The sequence below is a fragment of the Miscanthus floridulus genome, chromosome 2 (genome assembly GCF_019320115.1).
Source record: "Miscanthus floridulus cultivar M001 chromosome 2, ASM1932011v1, whole genome shotgun sequence".
In the NCBI taxonomy this organism is placed as follows: domain Eukaryota; kingdom Viridiplantae; phylum Streptophyta; class Magnoliopsida; order Poales; family Poaceae; genus Miscanthus; species Miscanthus floridulus.
Genome location: NC_089581.1, coordinates 48,614,030 through 48,637,492, shown reverse-complemented (window position 1 = coordinate 48,637,492; position 23,463 = coordinate 48,614,030). Strand labels below are relative to the sequence as shown.

General features: G+C 51.0%; 1 protein-coding gene across 1 annotated transcript; it reads left to right on the top strand.

Annotated features, from left to right (window-relative positions):
* The first annotated feature begins 13,690 nt into the window (after positions 1-13,690).
* Positions 13,691-17,076, top strand: LOC136538726 (receptor-like serine/threonine-protein kinase SD1-8). Its single transcript, XM_066530689.1, has 3 exons — positions 13,691-15,129; positions 16,098-16,481; positions 16,608-17,076. Exons 1-2 carry the CDS (start codon positions 14,394-14,396, stop codon positions 16,328-16,330), a joined length of 969 nt encoding a protein of 322 aa, XP_066386786.1. The 5' UTR covers positions 13,691-14,393; the 3' UTR covers positions 16,331-16,481; positions 16,608-17,076.
* Positions 17,077-23,463: the final 6,387 nt, after the last annotated feature.

Below are 23,463 nucleotides of genomic sequence, written 5' to 3'. Positions count from 1 at the left end.
CCTGCACGATCCCGTCGTGGGTGGCAGGGCGCTGACGTGCTGGTCTACCACTTCGCTGTACTGTGCCGTCGTGTGGTTGTCGGGGTGGTTGAGCGCCTTGATTAGATGTGATGTCCAGCCGGAATAGTCTAGTCAAAGCGGTGGTCGTGGGGCTGGTGGCGAGCCGGCCTCGCGCGAATCGGAGAACCACAGACCTCGGCAAGGAGGCCTCGGGCGAATCGGAGAATCGGTATTTCTTCTGAGGCCGCAGCAAGGAGGCCTCGGGCGAAGGGGCCTTGGCGAGGGGGCCTTGGGCGAATCGGAGATTTTTTGGCTGGGACCTCGTCTGCCTTATTGGATCTCGTTTTAGGGTCTAAGCAGTTTGTTGGATCTTGCTTAGGGTACCCCTCCTCACGGTATCCGACACTAGGGATTCCTTATCACACGACATATGTAGAGCTTAATCTTGCATATATCAACCTCGCTACCGGATCCTCCTATACTAAGCCGTCTCCATGCCACCTGAGCGCATAGCACACCTCAAATCCGGCCACATTCTAGCCATGAGGGTACACGCTACTCCCGCCATCTCTCCACTCCCAGTGCGTGGGCATTCGTCTTAGTATCGGATTAGCCGAAGTAGGCTTACCGGAGTATGTGACCAGTACTACAAAGTGTCTCGTTCAGAAGATCCACAATGAGTGGCCTTTAAGCGACATAGTCGGCAATATTACCCAAAATTCAAGATAAGTCACTCGACTAGTCTCTAGTTCATTCAACCTTCTTTCTTTCTTTGGCCAGAATGCCATCTTTGATTGTATCAAAACTTTTATTTTGAAAGCCTATCATAAAGCGTACTAAGCATTCTACGCATTTGTAAATGAAAACATCTTCAAGTATGGTAAAGAATTAACAATGTAGGTAATGCATCAAGTAGGTAACATTTGAATTAATCAACTTAATGCAATAGGTAACATAGGTGATAAACTTTTCAAAGTAAACAAGGTAATGGTTTAATGCTTAAACCGGGGCTTGCCTTCGTTGACGATCTCAGGTTCCGGATCAGTATCACGAATATCAAATCCCATGACAACCGGGGATTCTTCCAGAACTTGCTCAACTAGAATTATTTCACTCACGAGTTCTACACAAAACGATAACATATGCTTTAACATGATGATAATGTAAACATGATGCTTTCATGGTACATGAAATGTAAAAACACCCCGAATACGATTTTCCTTCACGGTATAGTTGCAAGCCAACAAAACCAACTTGCAATCCTACCATCAAGAACCACACATGTGACTTGACCAAATGAATCTTGAAACTCTACTAGTCACAAAACATGACCAAAACAAGATTCAACACTAATCAAATACTTAGGGTTTGCTTTTATTTATTTTTGAATTAATTTAGAAATAAGCCCAAAAATAAACTTGTTCCAAATGACCTGAAAATTTTATGTAAGCTTCCACATGACAAATTAGTGTACCAAAATAAATTTCATAATTTTTGGAATTATACAGTGGCCTACAAAATTCTTGGAAATTGCATTTATCAATTAATGTACTGAATATTTGAACATTAAAAATATATTCAAATTTCAAGTTTCAAATTTTTGAACCATACTAGAGCATGTACAGAGGCTACACACAAAATTTCAGAATTTTTGGAGCTATGATTATTTTCCTACAAATTTCCTAAGATTCAACACTATTTAAAATCAGAAAATAACAAAACTCACTATTCTCTCTCTTGCTCTCACTGAGAGCCGACCCCCACCTGTCATCCCCAACCTCGGGCATTGACCGTGGCTGCGACAGTGCTGACCGGCGCGAACTCACCAACGGTGAGCCCAACAGTGACGGCCAAAGCACTAACATGATCACAAGAGCTAGGCGCATCGATTAGTGGCACTTTGGAGGTCGATTACGACATGGAACAAGGCTAACACCGGCCATGGCGGACGCGGTGGCATGGCAACGTTACGCCAGCAAAACAAGGCCAGTAACGGTGAAACAAAGAGTATAGGAAGCATCAGTGGCTCACCCCGATCGTGTTGAAGCAACAGGCGAGACCGGAGAAGCTACGGTCATGTGTTTCGACGGTGACCGAGATCACGGCGGAGCGGACCTCGTCGACGACAGCGTTTCGGCGACTGTAGTGGGCAAAATGAGCAGGCAAGAGTGGAATGAGCACTACAGCATCGCGATGAAACCAGAGAGCCAACAATCAAGGGCAACGGCTCACCGGATGAGGCTGGCCACAGTGATTCGACGTTTCCGTTGAGGTCGCCAGCCGCGAGGAAGATGAACGTGGACAGCGAGCTCTCGGCGAAATCAAGCGACAGCAACAACTCAGTCGGATGCGCAAGGAGCGGGCGGAACTAGAACACAGCTTTTCCTAGGCTATCTTGTGCTAAGGAGGAGAGCGAAGCTCACCGGAGTCGAGACGGCGGCGTCGGGAAAGCAGAGAGAAGGAAGAAACGTGAATGGCGTCGTCTGGATCTTATAGCTCGGCCTAGAGCGCGCGGACTCGACACGCAGAGTACTCCCTGTGCTAGCGCTAAGCCAAGGGCAGTCGCAGACACGCCTGGAAGACCGGAGAAAGGACACCGGCGGTGAGGCGGTGAAGGCCTGTGTTTATCTAGATTTTTGAAGTATTTACAGATTTGCCACTGCGTCTATTTTTCAAATTACTCACAAATTTTCTAAAGAAGTTGAAAATATCCAAAAATGAAAGTTGCTCAACTTTTCAAACTCTACAACTTTGCTTCAAGGAACATTTTCAAATTCTGCCTCCATTTTGAAATTTGAATTTGGGGTACATTTGAGCATTTGAATCATTTCAAAATTACTCCAAATTTTATATGTAAACTTGAAAAACTTTGAATACCAAAGTTGATCCTTATAAAATATACTTCAACTTTGCTTTTTGCCTCAACCCCAAATTCCAAATGAATTATGAATTAGTCAAAAGGGGCAAAAAGGACTTTTATGATTTGAATTTGAATTCAAATTTGATTTGTTTACCTTTTGCTTTAACTTTGATTTTTTACCAGTAACATGGCCCATTAGGGTTATTTGAGTCAAATGACACATGGCCTCACATGATCACATGAAATTTGACCCTTGTGGTCATGATCTTTATTTAGGGTTTTGAATCACATTACATAAAATAACAACATTATGAAATAAAGCTTATTTAGTGAATGCATTCAAAATTTTCTACTTTATGAATGCTTTGCAATGCATATGATGACATGGCAAGTTTTAGTGTTAGGTCAAAACACCAGAGGTGTTACATCGAGCACCGCCTGCACCTCAACGGAGGCCTCAGCTGCCCGGGAGACCTCCTTCTCCAACCCTACGCCAAGACAAGTAGGATGGGGTTAAGCACAAAAGAAAATAAGCCGAACAGGGGCGAAGGCCTATGGGACTCACCCTCAGCTTTCTCTTTCCAGCGTTGGACCTCGACCCGAGAGGCCTCGGCCGCCCTGGAAGCCTCCTTCTCCAGCTTTGCATCACATCAGGGAGTTAGGGGTCGAACACAAGAAAAACAAATAAAACAAGGGGAACAGGACTCACCCTCGGCCTTTCCCTTCCAGACTAAAGCCTCGGCCCGGGAGGCCTCGACCACCTTGAGGGCCTCCACCAGGGTGCCTTTCGTCAGTAGGTGCACGCCCTGCTCTGGCCCCCAGCTGCAGCCTTGGTAGAGACCCCCAATTGTGCGGCCTAGGACCTGAAGGCGTCCCGCTCGCTAGCCACCCGGGTCAACGCCTCCTCCAGCTCCTTGATCCGTGCCGCCAAAGGGGTGGCCTGCTCCCGAGCCGCAGCCGCCTCGGCCGTCATATCAGCACAGTGAAGGTGGAGGACCTCCACCTCCGTGCTCCGCACCGATAGAAGCTCATTGGCATGGGTGAGCAAGTCCTTCTGCCACTGGAGCTGGTCCCAGACGTCCCTCTCCTGCCGGAGGAACAACAATATCCCGAGGGACCGAGCCTCGAGCTCCTAGATAGGCAGAATGGACGTCAAGCACTATGAGAAAACTCGAGAAAAAGATGACACCACATGAGAAAAGAAGGCGCGCACCTGGGCAACCCCGGGTAGATCATCAACCATGATGGACAGCACTGTCCATAGTGACCGCTCCGCCAGCTGGTGAAATTGCTCGAAGGAGCCCCAGTGCCCCCCTCGGCAGCGTCCTCAAGGGCGAACAGAGGCTCCCCCTCAGGGTCGTCCCGGCTCTGCCACAAGACACGCGGGTGATCCCACCCATAGGGCTCCGGTTGTACCCGCATGAGGGCCGAGCTTCCCTCGCCAGAAGTCAGAGCTGGCTGCTCCGTGGTGCTGGCCGCCTCGGCATCTGCCACCTCCCTCCCTCGAGAAGTATCGTCGAAGGAGATTGAATGAACCTCTACTTCCCGGGCGCTCTCCTACGACGGCGACGGGCCTTGGACCGGGGGCGGTACTGAAGCTTGCCCCACCTCCATCTCCGCTTCCTAGGTTGTCAGCTCCACCGCACCCACACCGGCCTCCGCCACCTCAGCCTCGGTGGTCCCAGGGGCTCTAGCCTCCGCCACCTCGGCCTCGTGGTCCTGGGTGCCCCAGCCTTCGTCGCCTTGGCCTTGGAGGTCCGAGGGGCCTCGGCCTCGCCTTTGGTGGCCTCAGCGACTGAGGGCGCCTCGGCCCCATCTAACTCATGGGCCTTGGCCTCATGGGGCGTAAGCACCTCCTCCTCTACTTGCTTCGTGGCTGCCTCGATAGCCTCTCCTTGGGCGACCGACTCCTTTGGGTCGGCCCTGGCCGATGCCGCGCCACGCTATATGGCGGCTTGCGCCTCCACCACCCATTGGGCAGTGGAGCTGGTGCACACCTTGAGCGCCTTACGTGGTGCCAAGGCGGGCGCTTCCGCCTGACGCTTCCGGCTGAGGACAAAATGCTTACTGGGTCTACGTACGAGTGGAAGATGCTGCAAACTCCACTAACAAAGCACTTACCTCGAATGGGGACACAACTGCTTCTGCACTACATCCCTTGTCCTCTTCAACGGCAGTGGCGGCGGCGGTGGCACGGCCTCCATGTCCGTCGATGTCGGCCAGCCCTCGCCGGACTCCGGCGCCCCCTCAACCCTCTACGGAGGTGGTTGCATCGCCCCCGCCGTCGCCTGCTCCACCTCCGCCGTCGAGCCCACCGGGCTGACGGCGTGCTTCCCTAACGCCCGTGCCTCGGGCGTGTCGGCCTCGGCCCTAGGGCAGGCGATCGTCGGCCCCGAGGCGTCCTCTCCTCCTCCTCTTGGAAACGCTGGGCTACTCATTGATGCCCCGAACGCCATCCCCCTGATGTCAGGGAGATGGTCCAGGGTACCCTGCCCTACCTCGCTCTCGTCGTCATCGCTCGAGGAATCCGACAACGACGGTGACGGAGATGGCTCCACCGGGAGACCATCGTGCCTCTGCTGCTGGCGACGCTTCTCTAGCTCTTCGCGCTCAAGGTTCTTCCTCTTGTGCCTTGCCTCCTCGGCATCCTTCCACTTCTTCTATGCCTCGGCATGCGCCTGGTTCACCACCCGCTGCTCTGCGTCCTCAGGAACGGGCGGCGGGGAGGCTCGCACATCCCTCATCCCCTACAAGAACAGCGAACACCAATAAGGGAACAGGAAAATGCGAGGAGCAAGGAGGCCTCGGGGGCCGCAGTGGCGCGTGACTTACCAGAGAGAGGTACTCCCGCGACGGGCACATCAAGAACGAAGATAGACCACTGCTCCTCAGCCGCCCCTCCACCATCTCTCTCACCCGACGTAGAATCTCTTCGTCGAAGAGGGCAGCGGTAGACATCTAGACGCCATCGATCGGCTCGTCCGGTGTCATCTCGAACAGGCGCTGCCACCGAGCCATTAGCGACAGCACCCTCCAGTGGTGGAAGGCGGCCATGACCATAGCCACGATAAGGCCATGGCTGCGTAGCCTCTCTAGCGCCTCCAGGAGTGGCCACAGCTTGGGCTGATCAACCACCGAGACGTCATACCTCCACTTCTCTGGCTAGCTCTCCACGACTCGCCCGATGTAGGGGGGAAGTCTGCCGTCGTTGTTGAGGAGGTAGAACCAGCTGTTGTACCAGCGACAGTTGGACGACGTGAGCTAGGCCGAGATGTAGAGAAGCTACCGGTCTTGGCGCACTTGGAGAGTGCAGCCGCCGGCCCTCATCGCCTTCCGCATGCTCGTCGTGCCCATCGGCTTGGTGGTGAGCCCCGCCCAAAAGAGGTGGAGCCACAGCTCCTAGTGGGGGGTAATGCCTAGGTACCCCTCACAGACGGCGACGAAGATGGCCGCCTACGCGATGGAGTTGGGGTTGAAGTTGTGGAGCGCCATGCTGTAATAGTGCGGGAGCGCCCGCATGAACCGGTCCGCCGGTAGGTCGACACCATGCTCGTGGAAGGCCACGAAGCTCACGATGTAGCCATCGTGTGGCCTCGGCTTTGGCTCGCCCCCCGGAGCAATCCACTTCGGTCTATTGGGGTCGGTAACCGGGCGGAGGAGGCCATCGTCGACAAGCGACTGCAGCTCCACCGTAGACACGTCGGATGGACCCCAAGGATCCGCCTGAATGACAACAGCGCCACTGGCTATGGATACAGTGGAGAATGCGGCTACGGTGGTAAGGCGAGCTCTCGCTATCCCTCTCTCTTTCTTGTGCCTTTCCTCTCCCTTTTCCCTTCTTCTCCCCGGTGCTCTCTTCCTCTGTTCTTAGCAACCGCTCGAGGGCAGAAAAGGCAAATGCAGGCAAGGTAAGGAGGGGAAGGGCGAGGCTCCTCATGTATTTATGAGGGAAGGGAACGAAACCGAGGAAGTTTCACTCAGATCTGGCGCAGTTAATCTAGATCCGATTAAACTGCCCACGCGCCCACCTTTTCCTTGTTAATCGCGCACGCATAATAACGTCCCATCTGCAGACATCGTGTTGCATCCAACCACAGCAATGGTAGGCGTCGTTCCGTCTCCCTGAGAAACTACCTCAAAAGGCGCACCTACCGTTGTCAGCCGATGAGAGGGGAATATCCCCCACCCAATTCCTTTCAGACGAAGGAACTGGGCACCGAGCCGATTACGGTCTAGGGGTTCGAAGGCTAGGCCCCCGAGGGTCTCGACAGCCGCCTCAGGGCAAATAGAGTTAGGGATGACTATGGGCGAGCCCGTACATGGCCGAGGCCCTAGCAAGCGATCGTTCAGGATGCCCTAAGTTGTGTCCGAGACTAGCAGGGAAGTCTCTGAATGGGATCCCACCATAGGGAGGCACCAAGCCCTCGGGGCCCATCAAACGACCCTGAGACCCACTAGAGAAGCCCTCTAGTACTTTTGGAGTGTCTCTGGACCACCAGCCGACCCTTATCGAATGGGGCATGGGCCTCCACTTGGACTTACCCGATAATAGCTCACCGAAGGTGTCACTGCTCGTGCCCACCGAGGGTAGCCTGGCATACTCCACCCCTCCTTCCGAACGAAAAGGATGCACGAGGGTCGCACAAAAAAGATAGGGAAACTCCTAATCGCCCTCTCGCTCCGTGTAGAGGCTTGGGGGCTCTTCCTGCAACCAAGCCAAGACCCAGCGACCCAAACTCGCACTCGAGGGCCTGACAAACAACCCCTCCTTCCGAACGAAAAGGATGCACGAGGGTCGCACAAAAAGATAGGGAAACACCTGATCACCCTCTTGCTCTGCGCAGAGGCTCGGGGGCTCTTCCTGCATACACGCCGAGGCCCAGCAACCTGAACTCGCTCTCAGGGGCTCAGCAAACGCGAAAAAAGGGCAACGAGCCCGTTACGGTCCAAGGGTTCAAAGGCTGGGCCCTCGAGGGTCTCGACAGCTGCCCCAGGACAAACAGAGTCAGGGATGACTATGGGCGAGCCCGTACATGACCGAGGCTCGAGCAAGCGATCACTCAGGATGCCCTAAGTCGTGTCCGAGACCAGCAGGGAAGTCTCTGAATGGGATCCCACCGTAGGGAGGCACCGAGCCCCTGAGGCCCATCAAACGGCCCTGGGACCCACTAGAGAAGCCCTCTGGTACTTTTGGAGTGCGTCTCTGGACCACTAGCCGACCCTTATCGAATGGGGCACGGGCCTCCACTTGGACTTACCCGATAACAGCTCGCCGGAGGTGTCACTGCTCGCGCCCACCGAGGGTAGCCTGGCATACTCTACCCCTCCTTCTGAACGAAAAGGATGCGCGAGGGCCGCATAAAAAAGACAGGGAAAACTCCTGATTGCCCTCTTGCTCCGCGTAGAGGCTCGGGGGCTCTTCCTGCAACCAAGCCGAGACTCAGCGACCCGAACTCACACTCGTGGGCTCGACAAACGTGATAAAACCCCTCGCTCAACATGAAAAAAGCCCCTAGAGGAATAAATCCACTCCTCCAGGGCCTCGGGGGCTACACCCGGCGGGTGTGCTCGCGCGCACCCACCGAGGCCTCGAGTACGAAACACCATCCTGCTAGGAGCTGCCGCGAGCCAAGTCTCATCAAAACCTCAGGGAGAGCGCTCACACTCTCCCTGAGGCTCGGGGGCTACTGTCGGGTACCATAAAAAGGGGGTCCCCTAAGCAAGAACCGAAAAAAATCGCTTAGACCCTGTAAAAATCGAAGCCAAGGGACAACTACCAGCAAAACCCCACCTTATCCGAGGCTCAGCTTGACCGCCCGGCACAGCTCAAACAATTCTCCACCTCGCTCGAGGCCCCACACGTAAGGACTTGGATGAGGTGCCGATTCTCCGCCTCGCTCGAGGCCCCACACGTAAGGCCTCGGATGAGGTGCTGATTCTCTGCCTCGCTCGAGGCCCCGCACGTAAGGCCTCAGATGAGGTGTCGATTCTCCGCCTCGCTCGAGGCCCCAGCCGTAAGGCCTCGGATGAGGTGCCAATTCTCCGCCTCGCTCGAGGCCTCACACGTAAGGCCTTAGATGAGGTACCGATTCTCTGGCTCGCCCGAGGCCCCGCCTGCCAGGCCTCGGGGGAGGTACCAATTCTCCGCCTCGCTTGAGGCTGGCTCGGCAGCTACCCCGTCATCGCCACCTCGACCGGGACATCACATCTAACTCACGCGACCAACCACTCCCACGACGTCAGCCGAACGACGGCTCGACACAGTGGAGTGACCGACGAGATTGGAGTCGCATCAACGCCATGCCGTCCGGGACAGGACGGGGCAGGGGTTACCGGCCGTTGTGCTCGGCACTGTGCCCACGACTGACACCCGTTCAGCACTATGCTACCTAACCCCACCTGCTCCAAGGACAGCGCGGCGTGGAGAGTCAAGTCCGGGTCCATGTAGCCTCGGAATCAGTGTACAGGACCAACTGCTCTCTCCGAGCCTTGGCTATCCGCTTCGGGGTCTCGGTAGCCTCGGGATTCGCGCCCGCCGAGCCCTCCACGATAGTTCGACCTCTGCACCGACTGGGCCTCAGCTCTCTACGCTGCCGACATGCAGCGACCGACACGTCGTCGATAGTATGCGCCATGCCCTGCGCCAAACCATCACAGGAGCTCCCACGTCGCAAATGATCGGGCGTGACCGACGCGTCGCTCCAGTACACTGAGGACAAGACCGCTCCGTTGACCATGCCGCCATAGTGACAGGCTATAGGGCTGGGCATACCGCCTCCACTCATGAACCGCCACGTAGCGAACACATGTATCGCCCCTGTCCCCCCCCCCCCCCCCTTCAACTATAAAAGGGAGTGACCGGGGCCGTTTCTAGACACGCTCAGACGCACGCACAGACGGAGACATCGCACACACACACGCGCAAGCAACGCGCAACACTCTGTAATACGCACACTCCTCCGCGCTGCCTTAGATCAACATCTCAAGTAGCACACGCCGCTCCACGCAGAGACTTGGGACTAGCTTCCTCTCTCGCCCTGTTTGTAACCCCCTACTACAAGCACCTCGGTGCAAGGAATACAAGATCGCTCTCTCAGACTGGACGTAGGGCACCTATTGCCTGAACCAGTATAAACCTTGTGTCTCTTTATATCACCATCCGGGATTAGGGGCACGCAGTACACTTTCACTAGTCGGTTGAGGGCCTGTTGGTCCAAAACACCAACACAGGTGGTACTGTTTGGCACACAGCCTAGCACCAGCTCCAGGAATAGATTGTTTCCTACAAATGATCTATTACGCCCCTGATTTACTTTTGTTTATTCAACAATACTCAGCACATGCGTTAGTGTTTACTATTGTTTATTTAATGGGTTTTCCTTTTTTGGAAATAAAGATTTGAATAATTAAAAAAAGTTAAGAATGTTGACTGTACTAGGCCACTCAAGGCCCAAAGGCCGAGCAGCCCAGCTGGTCAACGAACTCACCTTTTACCCTTAGCTGGAGCAAGCACGGGAGAAAGAAGGGTCGCGGCCATCACACGTACAGTGGAGGGGAGTCTGTGATCGCGATTAATGAGTGGCCAGCTGAGTAATTACTTGTCAACTCTATGCGGGAGTACAGAACTTTAAAAACTAGAGTACCTCCTGAGATGCTCTAAAAAAACGTGGAGTTAGTCTCCAACTCTACATTTTTCTTGAAGCGGAGTTTGTGAAGCTGAAAGTATTTAGCAATACAGAGCTGAAGCGAAGCTGAAAAACAAGAGCGAAGCAGTCCCAAACACCCCATAAGACAGAGGAAAAGTGACACAAACGGCCAGACCATGTGTTTGGGAAGCATATTCGCCCATACGAAGGCACACTTGTCTTGCATGTTTCAGCGACCTGTGCACACAGAGCCAACCATGAGTTGCGCAACACATGTTCATATTATGACACAAACACAACTCAATAAAGGTATCCCCTCCGTCTCAGAGTACAATAACTTCTAGACATTGATACTCAGGTAGTGAGGTTAAAAAGAATTATATAAAGTCTAATTTGTTGCCCTTCAGTAAACACATCCCACTATATGCACGGATCAGCTCCCATATTGTTCAGCGCTTTCATTTTGTAGCGGTGTCTGCCAAAAGCATTTACGTGTCAACATAATTAAGAAAGTAATGTGACTAGTGCACCTACATTGAAAGGTGATTAGTGCACCAACCGAAATTGAAATAATAGAGAAAAGAAATGAAAAGTGAGGGGTATTTCTGTCATACCACCCTTTGAAAATCCCTTAGAACTCAGAAGTAGCTATATTTTGGGACAAATTTTAGATGATATAGGTAGACATTTTTTGAGACGTAGGTACTCCTTTCATATATTTATCTAGTTTTAATGCACTTTATTTACCGATTAATGGAACGAACTAATCCATTTGACATAACTAATCCATAGATGGATGATCCAAAAGTGTTCTGTATCCATAAAATTCACCCATGCATAAACCTAGGCATAAGTGAGATGCAATTTGGGATGAGGGAACTTGTTCTGGACGCCTTTAGGGCAGCTCCGGAAACAGAGAAGCCAAGAAATGCCATGTTTTTGTGGCTTCGACTTCTAGCCCTAGGCCCTCGTTCGGCTTACCCAGAAATCGGCTTGTTCGGCTTATTTTTTCAGCCGGAACAGTGTTTTTCTCTCACAACAATTCAGCCAGAACAGTGTTTTCCAGCCAGTTTCAGCAAGCCAAACGGGGCCAAAATGGCTTTGGTTTTACTGTTTTTGGCTTCTCTGTTCTCGTTTGATAGAACTTTTAATTAAGCTGGTAGAGAAGTCTCTATAGAAGTCTCGCCAAAGAGCGCCTTGATGGAAGCATATTAAACAATGGGACATGATAATCCTCTAGCTGCCAGTCAGAACACCTCCTTGCGCCGAAAATAGCCGTCCGCTGTGCAGAACCGTCCGCCGCCATACCTATGCAGGTCACCTCGGCAACGCAAATATGCTAGCCACCACTTCCCACGTCGGCCACATCGCCAAATCCGTGGGCACCTCCCAGGCCAGCCTCCTCGCTAACTTCATGGTCGCAACTCGCGTACTGGTCCCACAAAACCATTGCCCTCCATTGGCAAGCAAATGCGACTGCCCTCCAATTGCCGCGCCAACACCCTCCTCCTGACTGCCTTCCTCCGTCCTGGACATCGCAAACTAGAATCCTCAACTAAGCCTTCACCTTCCTCACGGCGACGCAGGCCGCTGCCGCAGACTGACCAAATACGAGCTTCCAAAGACGACGCCTCCAAAGAGGGATGCGACGCCACTAGCGCCGCCGTCGCCTGACCAGAAGGGGTTTTCACCCAGAAAGGACATGCCGCGCAAAGGGGAGAGTACCGTTCGATGACGCTTCCATGGAAGAAAACGGCGCCGGTAAGCGTCATCGTCTTTAGCCCGAGAGGGACAAAGCTTTCACCACGCTGCCTCCAACCCGTGCACGGCAAAGGCTACGGTCTGTTCACTGCGCCAGCCGCTGCCCCATGACTGACACCCGGCAAGTCGGCTGCCTGCACAACCATCCGCACGCCATGGTCATCAACAGCTCAAGCACCGGTCACACCGAGCATCCCGTGGCCACCGAAGCCGGGCCTCACCATCACGATGTGGGCGCCAGATTCGGCCACCACGGGCACTGATCCCGATGCCCCTGGCCGACGTCGCCGCCTTCGTGCGCATCCAGGGCGCAACGCTCCCTGTGGACACTGCCTCTTGTGGATTCTGCGTCGTTCCCACGCGGTGGGCCGGAGCCGCCGCCGCCATGGGCACGACCAGCACCCGCCCAGGCGTGGACCAAAGAGGGCCCTCCGCGTTAGGCCTCTCTAGATCTAGCCGTAGGGCCGTCGGATCCGGCGAAGGAGGTGCCAGATCGGTGGTGGGGCGCCGCGCCGGAAGGAAGCCGCCGTCGGTCGTCACGCCATGGCCACCACCCTACAGGGAAAGAGAGAGGAGGAGGAGAAAGGCCCCGCCATCGCCATCCTTGCGGCTGCGCAGGCTTCTGGTAGCCTGCTCCGGTGGCAGCGAGGGCGAAGGTGCCGGGGAGGACTGGCCCCGCCGATGGGGTAGGCGAGGCGCCGCCCGAGCCGCTCTAGAGAGCGATCCGAGGGCTGTGTGTGTGCTGTTAGTTCGGTCCACTTGAATCCAGATGAATTTGAGAATAGCATTGGGCTGAAATCAAAATGCGGGATGGCACAGTACCGAATCTCTTGTTGGGGGGTTGAATGCAAATCAACTGTGAGGCATGACGCAACACATCCGCGTGGCGGTGTGAGAGTGAGACCATAGTCGTCTGGAGAAGAAAGAAGAGGCGTTCCCCGACTGTTAGCAACGACGAGCACGTGTGTGGGGGTGGAAACCATGCGCGTTCTTAACGCGACCAGATCGAGTGCCGGTCATGTGGTCAACACAGCACACTTTTAGCTTGCAGCAAAATCGACCTAGGAACAGTGATGGAGGGACCCCCACACGCAGGGCAAAAACGAAGGCATCCGTCCCCTCAGGGTGCGCTTTTGTCCTTTTTGGACGATCGGAGCTCGGAAGCAATACCTGCCCCGCCGCCGCCTGGCTGCCACGAGCACCTCTCTAGTCTCTACGTTGACGCAGGCGAGCACATCAGCCGCGCGTATGCAGTTTCCTAGATGGGATAAACCCCACGTTCCGAATCAACAGAATCGACCCTGCCTGACGCCGCCAGTCCAACCACACCACGCGGTGCAGGTGCAATGCACGACACCACCAAACCCGACGCGCCGCGGCCCGTTCCGGAGTCCTCCTCAGTCCTCACCAGGCCAACGAACTCATCCATCTGGCTGCCAGGCTCCGGACCTCTGTGCCGCACCACGGCGCCAGCAGGAGCAAAAAGGGCCCTCGTCCAGACGTCGGCGTCGGCGCGTCGTGTCCGCCCCATGCGCTTCGGCATCGGCATCATGCGGCGACGACGGTGCCCGCTCCTCGCCGCCGCCGTCCTCCTCCTCCTTCACCACGCCGCCGGCGGCACCGACACGGACACGGTCACGCCGCCCGCGCCGCTCATGGGGAACCGGACGCTGGTGTCCGCGGGGCGCGCCAAGTACGTGCTGGGCTTCTTCGCGCCGGACCCGGACGACACGGCCGGGCGGACGTACCTCGGGATATGGTTCAACGGCATCCCCGAGCGGACCTGTCGTGTGGGTGGCCAACCGCGGGAGCCCCGTCCTGGGCGGCGTGGACGCCGCGCAGCTCAGGGTCCTCGCCAACGGGAGCCTGGCCATCGTCGTGGACGACGACCAGCAGCAGCAGAGCGCCGTGGTCTGGGCGATGCCACCGCCGCCTCCGGGCACGACCACGGCCACGGCCAGCAGCAGCACCGGCAACGCCACCGCGCAGCTCCTGGAGAACGGCAACCTGGTGCTACGGGTCCCCGGCGCCGGCGTGGTGTGGCAGAGCTTCGACTTCCCCACCGACACGCTCCTTGCCCGGCATGAAGCTCGGCATCGACTTCCGGACGGGGCTGGACCAGGCGCATGACATCATGGCGCGCCGCGGGGGACTCGTCCCCGGGGGACTACACCTTCCGCCTCAACCCGCGGGGGTCCCCGGAGCTCCTCCTGTACCGCCGGTCGGCGCGCACCTACGGCAGCGGGCCGTGGAACGGGTACCAGTTCACGGGGGTGCCCAACCTCAGGTCCAACGGCCTCCTCACCTTCCGCTTCGTCGCCACGCGCGACGAGGCCTACTACAGCTACGGCGTCGTCGACAGCGCCGCCGCGCCGCTCACGCGGTTCGCGCTCAATTCGTCGGGGCAGATCCAGCGGCTCATGTGGATCGACATGACCCGGTCCTGGAGCGTCTTCTGGTCCTACCCGCTCGACGAGTGCGACGGCTACCGCGCCTGCGGGCCCTACGGCGTCTGCAGCGTCGATGCGCAACCGGTCTGCGGCTGCGTGTCGGGCATCGACCCGCTGCTTCCCCGCCTAGTGGGCGCTCAGGGACGGCTCCGGTGGGTGCAGGCGACGCTACGGACCTCAACTGCACCGGCGACATGTCCCTCGGCCAACGCCACCGTCGACATGCCCCTCGGCCTTGACGAGTGCCGGCAGAGCTGCCTCAGGAACTGCGCGTGCCGGGCCTACGCCAGCGCCAATGTCAGCAGCCCCGGGGCGAGGGGCTGCTTCATGTGGACCGGCGACCTTCTCGACATGAGGCAGTTTGGCAATGCCGGACAGAATCTCTTCGTCCGGCTTGCGGCATCAGATCTACGTGAGTACTACATTTTTCTTTTCCTTTCTGATGTTCATTCAAATCAAATTGATGACAAGTTTGGTGCCACTGTGTCGGCATTTCCTTTTCTTTTTCTCTTAATTAACATAGGAAGAAAAAGGAGTTTGTTGTCAATCTTTTTGGATTATTGCTCTTTAATTGCATTTGAAATTTAGAACGCATGCATCGTGAGTGACTTTGTTGTTCTTTTTTTTAGCATAGGATAGCAGTGTTCATCATTGTTGATTGATTGACGTCTTGTAGCTGCATTCTGCATGCGGCCGACTTTTTTTAGTAGGTGTTTACCTTCTCGTTTTAGTACTGTACTTTGTACCTTTTTTTCTTGCGTCATGGTGACAACGGAGCTCGTCACATTTGCATTGCAGCTAAATACTCTGTTTCATAGAATAACTTGATGAGAGTTCATACTTGCCAGTTGCCACGCGCGTCGCGTATATATCTCACGGTTTTTTTTAGGATAGAGAGGAGTTGAGCAAAGCTGATCAGCATACCAAGTCAAATAGTTGAGGGCAAAACGAGTGCAGCTGCGATTGTTCGAAGTTACCTCCCGGTGTTTTCTCACTTGCTGAAAACCTGCAACTCCCAGGTCAAAAGTCAAAGCCGTCAGCTTTTTTGTCAATTTGGATAGTTAAGCTAGCAACTGCTGTTAGGTCCTACGACAGTGATGCCCACTGTTGAAAAAAGGCAAGCACTAACGTTTCTTATTAGGCTACTAACATAAAGGCCAGTCCTTTTCAGTCCTTGCCTCTTAGCAGACCCAGAAGCTGCATTATCCTTTTCTTCAGATAATTGAAGCTGCATTATCCTACAAGGGAAAAAGAAAAACAAGCTACTGATCTGCCAGATAATAAGAAACAGAACTCGGATGTACAGAAAGTACATCACAATCAAATTTACCTTACTGGTGCATGTTAACTGAAACTGTTACTGTTCTCTGAATCTTGCAGCTCTCAGCTCTTCCTCAGCAGACACGGATGCGCGAACGAAGAGGCTCGTCGAGATCATCGTCCCATCGGTTGCTGCACCTGGTGCTGCTGCTAGCTGGACTCTACTACATTTGTGCCATGAAGATGAAACGGCGCAGGAAGGAGAAGGAAGCTATCCCCCTGGCGTTGCTGAGAAACGCGCAGAGGCAGAGCACACCGTTCGGACGAAGGAACCAGATTGCTGCATCGACTGATGTTCAGGACGACTCCCTGCATAACGGCCAGGGCAGTAGTAACCAGGACTGCGATCTGCCGTCGTTCGACGTCGAGACGATCCAGGGCGCTACGGGCAACTTCTCGGTTCACAACAAGATCGGCCAGGGCGGATTCGGCCCCGTCTACATGGTAAACCAAAATACTCTCTTGCTTGACAAATGACAAGTATGAATGCAGAAGATGCATGCATGTCTGAATGCAAAGGGTTCCGGCCAAAATTCAGATCAGCTGTAACTGCTGATTAATGGTCTGCAGGGGAAGCTGGACAATGGGCAGGACATCGCCGTGAAAGAGGCTGTCGCGGCGGTCCACGCAGGGGCTCCGGGAGTTCAAGAAGCTAAGTGCCATCCAAATTCATTTATATATAAGATAAAGACTAACTTCTGTCGGAACGAAGGAAGGCTCGTCACCAGGAGGCTTGGGCCGAAGCGAAGTGGAGGCTTGGGTCGAAGCTGAAGATATACAAGATAAGCATACATGATTATCCTGCTGATATGTTAACAAAGCCAGTTTCTGTTACTAAGTTTGAGCTTTGTTCAAGCTTAATTGGTATAACTGTTTAGCCCAAGAGGCTATTTAATATCGGAAATATTTCTTTGTTGTTTTAAGGTGAATGTTCATTTTATGCTACAAAATGAATTTATCTTAAGGTGGAGTTTTGTTGAGTTGTGATCCAAATTCAGTTATGTACAAGATAAAGGCTAACTTCTGCCGGAAGCGAAGCGAGGCCCTGTCGCCGAGAGGCTTGGACCGAAGCGAAGAAAAGTTGTAAATCCCCGGGAGGCCCGTCGCCGGGAGACTTGAGCCGAAGCGAAGAAAAGGTATGGATCGTCGCCTATTAGGGTTTTCCATCTCTATATATACCTCCTGTAAGCCATCGTCTTGGGATAAGAAAAGTTATAAATCTCCGACGTTTGTAACCTCACCTGATATAGTGAAGATTTGCTGGCTGGTACCCATGGTTTTTTCCCTTCTTTCTTGAAAGGATTTTTCACGTTAAAATCTCGTGTCCCCTGTGTTTGATCTACTGTTCTTCGTCGTTTATATTGCCTATCATTTCTAACAAGTGGTACTAGAGCTTAGTTTCACATTAAGATTTCACGATGGCATCGATGAAGTTTGATCTACCGCTGCTGGATTATAAGACCAGATTTCGATGTGGCAAGTCAAGATGCGAGCGATTCTGGCACAATGTTTTGGCACAGTGTGTAAGGTATCAAAAGGCTCTCTCATTCATATGATAGGTGATATGAATTCTGCAAAGTTATATGTTCTTAGAGGAAGTACTTTATATGGTTCTGTCACTGCTGCTACTGTTTCTAATGATGAACCAAGTAAAACTAATCTCTGTCATATGCGTCTTGGGCATATGAGTGAACTTGGTATGGCAGAATTGATCAAGAGAGACCTGTTGGATGGCTGCACTATGGGTAAGATGAAGTTTTATGAGCACTGTGTTTTTGGTAAGCACAAGAGGATAAAATTCAATGCATTTAGTTCATATCACTAAAGGTACACTTGATTATGTACATGCGGATTTGTAGGAGCCGTCTCGTAAGCCCTCTTATGGTGGTGCTCGTTACATGCTTACCATTATTAATGATTACTCTAGAAAAGTGTGGCCTTATTTTCTGAAAAATAAAGATGATACTTTTGTTGCTTTTAAAGTATGGAAAGTTATGATAGAAAGGCAAACTGAAAAGAAGGTAAAATTGCTTCATACTAAACAATGGCGGTGAATTCTGTTCGGATGCTTTCAATGATTACTGCAGGGAAGAAGGCATTGTTAGGCACCACACCATCCCGTACACTCCTCAACAGAATGGTGTGGCTGAGCGCATGAACCGAACCATCATCTCAAGGGCTCGCTGCATGGTGTCCAATGCTCAGTATGAACAGGCATTTTTGGGCTGAGGCTGCTAACACCACCTGTTACTTGATCAACCTGTCACCTTCTATCCCACTTAATAAGAAAAATTCCATTGAGGTATGGTCCGGTATGCCTGCTGATTATTCACAGTTGAGAGTTTTTTGTTGCACTGCTTATGCTCATGTTGATAATGGAAAGTTAGAACCTAGAGCCATTAAGTGTCTGTTTCTTGGTTATGGTTCTGGAGTTAAAGGATATAAGTTATGGAATCATAAAACTAAAAAGACTTTCATGAGCAGGAGCGTTGTTTTCAATGAATCTGTTATGTTTAATGACAGCTTGTCCTCAGATGTTTCTCCAGTTAGTTCTGATGAGGAGCAGCAACATGTTAGCGTGCAGGTGGAGCACGTAGATGATTAGGAAACTGAAATTGTTGATAACAATGTTCATGATATTGTTCAGCATTCACCTCCTGTTTTGTAGCCTCAAAATCTGTCTATTGCAGATCACAAAACAAAGAGGAATTGTGGACCTCATCCTTGTTTAATTAAGGAATGTGATATTGTTCATTATGCCTTTAGTTGTGCTGAACAAGGTGGAGAACATTCAAGAGCTTGATGAGGAAGAGTGCCAAGAAAGGGATACTATAGAAATGCATCACCCAAGAAGAGAGAATTAAACTACTTCTCGAAATTCACTCTAGGTTCCTGCTGGTAACCACGCAGCCTCGAGAAACCTGATCAACAAAGCTTTCTGAAGCTAGTTTTTACTGGCCCACGGCCATCACTGACTGCTAAAGACCTCATCTGACGTTGTGAAGTGAAAGCATCTAGGCCCCTAGTAGGGTTTTAGTGATTAATGACAATACAGTGATTACTGTGACTAACGTGTGTTTTGTAGAGGCAAATTAAGTTAGGTCACGATAATGGAGATCGTTTGGGCTATCATGATGGTCATGCCCCTACGATGGAAATCATTTCGGTTTTCAAAGGATGGACGACAAGGTTAAAGATGTACTAGTTCTAAGTATCGATTGAAGTTGGAGTGACACTTAGAGCAGTTTAGGACTTTGTTTTTCCTTTGGCGGTACTATTAAGGGGTGTACGGACTGGATAGCTTGACCTAGGTGAGTCTAGTGGGTTAGGTGTGGTGTACACTTGCTAAAACTAGCGCTAGGTAGCTCCTAAATAGTTCCTTAGATCCAATGGAGCAAACTTCATTCACATATGATCGAGAGTTGGAAGTGAATGAAGTGTCAAATACTGACCGGACGCTGGCTTTGGTGTGACCGGACGCTGGCTTCAGAGTCCGGTCAGTTCATTTGATCAAGGTGAAGTCGTCTAGAAGTGATCGGACGCTGAGAGGTCAAGTGACCAGACACTGAGGGACAACGTCCGGTCGACATTAGTAAGGTTCCAGTGAGGGTAAATTGAGACCGGATGCGTCCGGTCAGTGCTAACCGGATGTTGGCCAGCGTCCGGTCACACTATAAACACTAGGTTTTAGGGTGAATTGACCGACGCGTCCGATCAACATGACCGAAGCGTCCGGTCACCCCGTAGAGACACATAACGATTCAATTTTCAGCCCATGTTATAAATACCACCTCCATTCGTGTGTGAGGGTACTTTTGCTCATTCCAACAGCTGAGAAACACATTTGAGAGTGCCAAGAAGAGCAAGGTCCTAGTGAGGTGATTGAGATTTGAGAATCCTAAAGAGTGCCCTCATTAGTGAGATCAAGAGTAGCAAAGTGTGCATCCACCCTTCTCATTAGGCTTGTCGTGGTCAAGTGAGAAGTTTGTGCTTGTTACTCTTGATGATCGCCATCACCTAGATGGCTTGGTGGTGATTAGAAGTTTGGTGATCATCCAGCGGAGTTTGTGGGTGACCCAACTCAAGTTGTGAGCGGTTGTGGGTGATTCACCGCGATGGAGTGTCAAAGAATCAACTCATAGAGAGCACTTGATCCTTACGCGGATCAAGGGGGAGCTACACCCTTGCGCAGGTGCTCCAACGAGGACTAGTGGGGAGTGGTGACTCTCCGATACCTCAGCAAAACATCATCGCATTCCTTCTCCTCTCTTTACTTTAAGCATTTACTTTGAGCAATTCAATTCTTGTCTTTTACATTCCTAGAATTGCCATGCTAGAGTAGGATTGGAACTTAGGGTGCTATACTTTTGTGCGTTAGATCAATAGAAACACTTTCTAGGCACAACGGGTTAATTGGGCTAACCATAGGATTTGTTTATTGCAAAGAAATTTATAATTAGCCTAATTCACCCTCCCTCTTGGGCATCTTGATCCTTTCAATTGATATCAGAGCCTCGTGCTCATGTATTTAGGCTTAACCGCCTAGAGCAAGTTGTCTCACGGGGATAGACCTCCTCCTATCTTTGAGGGAGATCATTTTCATTATTGGAAAATTCGCATGGAGGCATATCTAAAAGCTCTAGATGTTGGTATTCTTAGAGCCGCCTCACATGGCTTCCCAAAACCTCGGGATGCTACTCACCTATAAGGCGATGAGGTGAACTATGAGAAGTGGAATGCAAAGGCTCAAAACACCATCTTTGGAGGCCTTTGCAAAGATGTGTTCAATCGGGTGAGGAACCATAAAGACACCCATGCACTATGGTCGGACATTTGTGCACTCCATGAAGGGAACTAAGAGTGAGCGTGAGGAACGCTATCACCTTGTCATAAAAAATCTCAACTCTTTTGAAATGCTTCCTAAAGAATGTGCTAATGAGATGTATTCACGATTGAATGTTCTTATAGAGGAAGTCAATGGGCTTGGACTCACTCAAATGCAACCATCCGATGTTGTAAGAAAGATTTTGAGTGTCCTCCCCATTGATAAATATGGGTATATTATGACCGTGCTTCATCAAGGTGATCTTTCCACCGCTACACCGATATAAATCTTGGGAAAGATCAATGCTCATGAGATGTACATGCACATCACGCCACAAGATGGCTCATCCTCTACCAAGAAGAAAGATAAGGTCTTAGCATTCAAAGCTAGCCAAGAGAAGGGTAAAGCAAGACTTGAGTATGAAAGCTCAAGTGATGATGAAGTTGATGATGAAAGTCTTGCTCTCATGGTAAAGAAGACAGCCAAGATGCTAAAGAAGCTCAACAAGAGTGGCATCAAGTTTGATGGCAAGAAGAAGAAGTTCTTCACTAGCTCTAGAAGGAAGCCAATCTCTGAGATGGATTGCTTCAATTGTGGAGAACTTGGTCATCTAGCACACCAATGCACTAAGCCCAAGAAAGACAAGTTCAAGAACAAATACAAGGGCAAGAAAGATGACTCAAGTAATAAAGAAGAAGAAGAGAAGAAGAAGAACAAGCCATACAAGAAGAGAGATGGCAAGAAGGACTTTTACAAGAAGAAGAAGAGTGGAAAGGCATACATTAGTCGGTGATTGGCTCACGGATATTGATTCATCTAGTGCCTCATCCGATGATGATAGTGACAATGAGAAGGTGGCCGCAATTATTATTGACTCTTCATCATCTTCACCGCCACCACCGCCATCATCCTCTACACACCTATGCCTTATGGCCAAGGGTGACCGCAAGGTATCTAATAATGATGATAGTAGTGATGATGAGCATGCTAGTGATGATGATAGTGATAGTAATAGTGATGATGATGAATATGAATCACCTTCTTATAATGATCTTGCTAGATTGCTAAAACAATACACTAAGATCATTATAAAAACTAGAGCTAAAAATGAAAAGCTAGAAGCTAAAAATGATTCTCTTTTAGCCAAATGTGATATAGTGGAAAAGGCTAATATTGAGCTTAAAGAAGCAAATGATGCTATATCATCCTAACTCAAGGAGCTCAAATCTTCTAAGAGAGAGCTTAAAGAAAAACATGATAAACTTGAGAGGACACATAATGAGCTCATCACTAGCCACAACAAGCTAAGAGAAGAATATACTACTCTTAAGGTTAATCATGATAATCTTGTTATTGCTCAAGAATTCTTATCCAATGAGCCACATGATGCTACTAACGATGTTGTTAAGATTGATATAGCTACATCATGTGATGACTTGATTATTGAGAGCATTGAGCAAAGTTCTAGTAGAAAGGGCAAGCAAGTGGTTGAAGCTGATGATTATGATGAGTTTGTTAAGCTCAAGAATGACCATGAAAAGCTCAAGAAAGATCTTGAAGAACTCAAAACCACCAAGTCTATTGTGCTAGAAACTATTAGTTCATGATGATGGTTTGATCCTTGAGAATAAGAAGCTCAAAGATGAGAACAAGAAGCTCAAGGAAGAAAAAAACAATGATGCTCTCAAGGAAGAAAACAAGAAACTCAAGTTAGAGAAAAGCATCTTAAGATTGCATTGAGCAAGTTCACTAGAGGCAAGCATCTTCAAAGTGAGCTACTAATGAACACCGTCATGAAGATGGATAGAAGTGGCATTGGGTACTTGGCAAACCAAGAAAAGAAGGTTCAAGCTCAACAACAACATAAGTCCAAGCCAAAGCTAAAGAGATGTTTTGAGTGTGGACAAGAAGACCACTTTGCTCATGAGTGCCAAACTCCACCACCACAACCCTTTCCCAAGTATGCTAGACCTTTTGCCTTCAATGCTCACTACATGCTTAGAAAGGATTCTAGTGGAAAGATGAAAGTCATGTTCTTAGGTCCTCTCAACAAAAATAGGTCTAAGAAAATTTGGGTTGCAAAGTCACTTGTTGAGAAGGTAAAGGGCACTCAACAAGTTTGGGTTCCTAAAGCTTGATCTCTTGTGTGTAGGTGAAACTACAAGACTGGTAGGAAGTCATTGGGTTATTGATAGTGGTTGCACACAACATATGACCGGTAATCCTCGTATGTTCACCTCACTAGATAAGAAGTAGATAGACAAGAAAGAATCATATTTAGAGATAACTCAAAGGGCAAGGTCAAAGGATTGGGTAAAGTGGCTATATCAAATGATCATTCGATCTCCAATGTGCTATATGTTGCTTCATTGAGTTTCAACTTGCTATCCAGTTGGACAATTGTGTGATCTTGGCTTCCAATGCTTGTTTATCGAGAAGGAGGTTGTTGTATCCAAGAAGGATGATGATCATGTGATATTCAAAGGATTTAGATACAACAACCTATATCTAGTGGACTTTACCTCCTGAAGATGCAAACTTGAAAGACATGCCTATTCACCAAAACACCACTTGGGTGGCTATGGCATAGAAGACTTGCTC